This window comes from Acanthaster planci, linkage group LG06, assembly GCF_054643075.1.
Source record: "Acanthaster planci isolate LZ-2023a linkage group LG06, COTS_SCS, whole genome shotgun sequence".
In the NCBI taxonomy this organism is placed as follows: Eukaryota; Metazoa; Echinodermata; class Asteroidea; order Valvatida; family Acanthasteridae; genus Acanthaster; species Acanthaster planci.
Window position 1 is genome coordinate 17,408,942 of NC_141782.1, and position 6,000 is coordinate 17,414,941.

The 6,000-nt window shown below is 42.3% G+C and overlaps 1 protein-coding gene across 1 annotated transcript in view; it reads left to right on the plus strand.

Moving 5' to 3' along the window:
* The window catches only part of LOC147798901 (cytochrome P450 10-like), a 24,661-nt gene extending 19,505 nt beyond the window's left edge, over positions 1-5,156 (plus strand). Inside the window, exons 8-10 of the mRNA XM_087138044.1 lie at positions 387-465; positions 947-1,150; positions 2,299-5,156. Coding sequence (XP_086994170.1) covers positions 387-465; positions 947-1,150; positions 2,299-2,409 — 394 coding nt within the window. The 3' untranslated portion in view covers positions 2,410-5,156. The remainder of the gene's footprint in view (positions 1-386; positions 466-946; positions 1,151-2,298) is intronic.
* The last annotated feature ends 844 nt before the right edge of the window (positions 5,157-6,000 follow it).

The following is a 6,000-nucleotide window of genomic DNA, read 5'->3' on the forward strand; positions in this document are numbered from 1 at the left end:
TGATCATTAATCCCGAGTGGAGAAAGGCACGCAAGGTAGATACAGTTGCTTGCCTGAGGACACAACTCACGGCCAGCAGCTGAATGTATACCCCTGTCCCACTGATTTGACTTCAAACCCTATCGAACCATTTTCTCATGAATTTAAAAGTGTTAATGTTTACATGTTTGTTAGTGTTACATTCCAAAGTAACTCTAGTGTGTGGAGCATACGAGCGGTGTCTGTGCCGTGAGGGGGATTTGCATTAGAAGTGAATCATGACTTTGTCTCCCACACCAGTCGCTCTGGCGTCGCAGGCACCCTTGTGAACATGCTGGCAAGAAGGGTCGCAGTTTGCTTTCCAATTCAGCCTATTAAACGAGGGTTATATTTCTGTTCTTACACAGAGTTTTCCCGCCTGTAGATGGGACCAGCAGATACTCCAATGATGATATCGCAGTAAGAGGATACAGAATACCCGCCAACGTAAGTTTTTTAACTTCTTGCAAGGCCGTCCCGCCAATTCAAACGAACAGAGAAAACGAAAAACATGCTAGCTGGCGACTGTTTTAAAGTGTTGGAGGCATATTTGTAACGCGCAAAGTACGACGAATGGTACAGCAAACGGATAAAAACCTTTGCGTTCATCAAAGGCAGATGTTTCTAACTCTTACAGTAACAAGGACTAAGAAAGTGCTCTAAGTTTGGAAGACTTTTTGACAAGAAAAACTTAAAACTATTTTAAACGGCCATCACGCTGCATTACAAATCATGTATCATGACTAATCATGACAATGGAGTAAGAATGGCATGTATGTGAAATCTTCGAAGATCATTTAAGTTTTTGCAAATCTGCGACACTTGTTTCATTTTTTTTCGTTTTCAAAACAATAACGGCCATTTCATTCTCCGCCAATTGAGCTATATCGTGATTACAAATCAAGAGCTATGAAACCTCGCGTTGCAGACATTAGTACGGGTCCACTGCCTGTCTGGTCAGATGCCTCAGTACTTCAAAGAACACCACAAATTCAAACCGGAGCGCTGGATTCGAGGACACAAGGAGTTCGAGGACATTGACCCGTTCTTAGTGCTCCCGTTCGGCACGGGGTCCAGAATGTGTCTGGGACGCAGATTGGCGGAGCAGGAGGTGTACCTTCTGTTGGCAAGGGTAGGTTTATTATTTCATCATAACTCCATGTGTACAAGCCAGATTGTGATTTGCAAACCCAGCAAAATGATGCTGCGTTGTTCTTGAAGCGACTGAGTGGACGTTGACAATATGAAGAAATATTTATTTTATACTGACATCAATACCGCCCTCCCTTAAGTGCCTGTCTAAAACAAACCGACGTCTGTATTCTAGTTCCCGGACCAAAAGATTCTATTTGTGGGAATTTTTAGATCCGGTAGCCCTCACGAACACGAAAATTTAAAAAACACTAAAAAAATCCAAAATTGTCCAAAATTTTCCAAACCTTTTTTCGTTCATTTTACAATGTACAACTAGCCATTTTCCATGTTTTTTATGCTTAGTAAACAGCTGCATTTAAAAAAATGTAGCTGCAGTAACTTTTTCTAAGACATCTGGTTCTGCAACTTTAGACACTTGTTGATTACAATATCATGAAAACTATTCGATATCCCTGCTCGGTTAAATGCATCCAAAAGTGTGGTTTGCAACATTCAAAATTACTATGCTTGCCTCGACAGCTGAGGGCGCTTTTTCTGTGATTTTTTCCCTGGAGAGGCATAGTTCAGTGGATAGTTTATTCTGCTCAGTGTGTGCTCAGTGAAAACATTTTTTATGAGAAAGGGTTGCTTGCTTACTTATTGCTTTGAACTTTCACAACGATTCCCAACAGCAAAGAAAACTTTGGCCAAAATCTAAAAAAGCAGAGTTTTTTGTTCACAGACCAATGAAGCATTGCGGTTTTCTTCCTGGGATGACATTACAGTTTGGCTCATAAACATGGAACTACTCAGTAGCATATAAGCCAAAAGGGTAGTGAAATGCCCTTTAAAGTAATTACCATGGTAAAGAACTGGAAATGGGCTTAAGTGAGACACAAAGGTGCATTTTGGAAGTGTTCATAAAAACAATCCATTGCAGCTACTCCCATTAAATGCAGCATGTTGATGACGCATGCTGATGACTTTTCAAAAACCATCGGACAGTGGACATCCTGGCATTAACCGATTTTTTTTAACCGACGCGTGGTTACGTGACTTGACATTAGAGACAAGAGCTGTTAGGGCGGTGACCCGGACCACCTCTGTTCGTTGACGGATTACTTTCCCCCTTTGTGCAACAAACAGCTGGTTCAGAGATTCACCATCGAGTGGCACCATGAGGACCTGGACTACTTGTTTCGTCTTACTAACGTCCCAAGTCGACCACTAGAGCTGACCTTCAATGATCGCGCATGAGCTGTGAACCTGGATCTTATCGCAAGACATGCGTGGAAGAAGCAAAGTGAACCCCTTCGGAGGAATTCTGTATCGATTCACTCCATTTGCCAAAATAGTTACCCTTGTTTTAATAAAAAAAATAATTTAAATAACGTAAATAATATCATTGAAAGTTGAACCTGCAGCCTTTGGGCGCCTTGCCATATACAGTGTATGCATTTTGGGTCTGCTCCGTATATGCACACCCATTTACTGTGTTTCACCCATGTATATTTAAGTTGACACACCACAGTTTACGTACACGCACCCCCCAAAGCGTAATGAAATAGTGTCCATGGAAAGGCACCTTTTACGAAACAGCCAATTCCATGTAGGCCTACCATAGCCAAAACTGAAAACATCTTCAAAACTACAGTAACCTTTACAAATACGATGTTTTGAACTACTGTTCGCAACATAGTGTCAACATGAAGTTGTGACTACCAGTTGAAAGTTCGTATGTGTGTGTGTGTTTGTAAATAAAAAAAGCTTAACATTTTCGTTAAAACAAATACTGGCAAGTGTTGGTTTCGTATTGGTATATTATTGTATAGACAGGCCATAAAACTACCGAAAGATGTTCTATTTACAAGACGACGCGATGTGCTGTTATGACGTATTTTCAGCTTTCATTCTTGACGATGGGCTTGTGCATTTTTCAGTACAAGACCGGATCGGGAAAATGTACGTAAAATAGTAAAAAGTAACAGACAATCGGAAAGAAGCGGGTTGACTCTTGAGACCTATATCCCTTCCCATTTTCCTACTTATTTACTCTAAACGTGTCCCACACATCATAAACCGATATTTTTCTCTAAGTTGTTGTTTCAATGTAAATACGAAAAACGAGAAATGCACCCTTTCGATAGTTGTTCCGGTGTATAAAAACGCAAAAAAACGAAAGTAGCCTAAAAAATGTTCTCTCTGTAAATTAGTGTAAATACAGCCCGTATGACAGAGGAGTATACCAGATATTTTTTATTAATCTGTATATACTATTATTTCAATATTCATTAAGGTATTCATCCAAGAGTGTGATAACAGGGAGTGTGGCGTTGCCTATAAGAAGAAGTCAGAAATTTATGTTCCGCATTTCATCTATGTAAATAATTCTCACATCGGTACATCGCATATAGGAACCGACGGATGCACTGATCTCTAATAGTCGACTCGGGAGTTAGAAGCTAATGACATGCACCTGATAGAGGGCGCTACACAAAACAGGCATGAGTGACTGTACAATGTACATATTCATACCAGAAGATCCACTCTCATCTAAATGTACTCCTATTTCAGTTTGTATTTTGATCACTGTGTTATCGGTTTCCATTTTCTGAATTTTTGAAGTGTGCATGACGGTACAGGATTTTCTTTTCTGTTTTTGGCTGCCTATAACCAGTAAGTCAAGAATAGAGTGGGAATGATGCTGATACGGCGGTACATTGTGGTATAAGCAGACGACGCCAAGGTGTTTTATCATACTAGTGCGGAATAGTCATGTACTTGCGCGGAGAAAAGTTCGAACTCCATCATATTGGCTAATATTCAATCACACGCATGTTACTGCTGATCCAAAAGACTTCTTTGCGAGCTGTTGAATGAAGGATCCGAATTCAAATAGCGTCGATTGGCCGTAGTGTTCTATCCAAGGTATCGAAGTAATATGCCAACGATAACAGTCTTTGTGGCAAATACCACCAGTTTCCCCCATTCCACCTGCAAAGCCATTTTGGTGAAGTTGGGGCCTTTCTTCCTCTCCGTTTGGAAAGCTGCCGTGTATCAGTGTGCCATGGGTATAATTTTTTTTTTCTGTCGAACGCATTGACCTGAAAATCTCGCACAATAAATCCAGTGTGACCGTCCATGGAATAATGTCACGGAACTACCGGCTTGCCTGCGGAGGGAATGAAATCTGATTCCAGAGCCGCCTAACACAGACAGCCTGAGAGTTGTATCATGGTCCGCAGTGTTGAAACGAACCGTGACCCGCATTTTGATTCGGACCAGGGCTGGTCGCACGGGTGTCAAACAAGGTTTTTGTTTGGCCCAACAAAGTTCTTTTATAGTTTGCCAGATCGTTCAGTTGCATTGTCCATAGCAACTGGAGACCTTGAGCGAAACCTTCCCCTCTACTGCGCGCGCCGGGGACGAGGCTTAGTGCTTCTCAGCCATTGTTTGCACCTGGTGCTTTTGCCAAATAAGTAAACTTTTGTCGAAACAATATGTGTGCGTGCACCGTAAACGAGCATTTTCCGCTCCACACAACATCTGCAGTCCACTTGAATACGGGATAAACCCAATCTCGCTTTGCAGTGCACAAGGTATTGGTATAGCGGCTTTTGCGTGGCAGCCATCTTGCAGGGCAGTTCTTTTGTTCCACAGGGAAACTTCCTTTGTGCATACCCTTTTGAACAAAAGAACTGTCCTGTGAAATGGCTACCAGGCAAAGCCTCTATTAAACCTCAACAGCCCTGAAAAAGGGAATTTGAGTTATTGCTCTCAACATGCCACACATCCAAGCAAGTGCCCAAGTAGTGGAAGGTGCATCGCCAGTGGATAAAAAATGTATTTAATCTCGTCGCTCTAATATTACAAAATATACACAAAATATATTAAATTTAATCCTAGTTATACACGCTGCTTAAGTCGAACTACACTCGCATAAAAGTACATGTCGTAACTTGGCAGTCCATTAAAAGTAACTTTTTTAACATGTAGAATGAAAATTGTAAGGTGTTTGTGTCTGTCATTTGATGTTGTGATGAGTCTTTTCTGCTACCGACTGTTATCACGTATCCATGGCAGGTGGTTTCCACAGAGTGCTGGCTGGCCGTAGCCAAAGCATTAGGAGGCAGGCTTATTCTCAGTCATGTCAGTGAATGTACATGGGTGTGTGTAGGGGGTGGAGTCATTTTATGGAGGGGCGGGCGGGATGGGTTGGCCATCGTATTCACTTTGGAGCTGATGACACAATGAGTTATGTAGGCCTAAAGGCCACAATCCTGCACTTAAGTTCGAGACGGGGGAGCTGGGTGTGGATGTCCCCCTGTTTTTGTGTTTGTTAGTTGGGGGGGGGGTGGCGTATCACATGACAACCAGTACATCAAAAATACTGCGTATCATGGGACCATGATCCAAGCTCTAACATGAAACCAACACGCAAACAGAAGCTTCGCTATGTTCATGCATACCGGGCTAGCTTTCCCTCCTGCCTTCCTGACTCACCAGGCTGTTAGGGTCACGGTGCCGAAGCTGCAATGCTGGGGGAAGCTTTTACAACGAGCACAAGTGATAAAGTACATGTACATGTGCATGTAGCTTCACCACTTGAGTGTAGTCTCCGCTCGATCCACTTCACGGCTTTGCAGCTCTCTGTACTTCCCATTAAGCCTCGAAGGCCTTTGCAAACGGCTGGCACCGGGCTTATGAAGAACTCAGCAGTATCAGTCTTGAATTCAGATGCTAACAACGGGTGTTACTGATTGTAGATTGTGCTACGTTTACCTTAAATAAATACAAGGCAAAAGTTTAATTGAGCGACAGCTAGGGTGCTAAATAGTATGTATAACT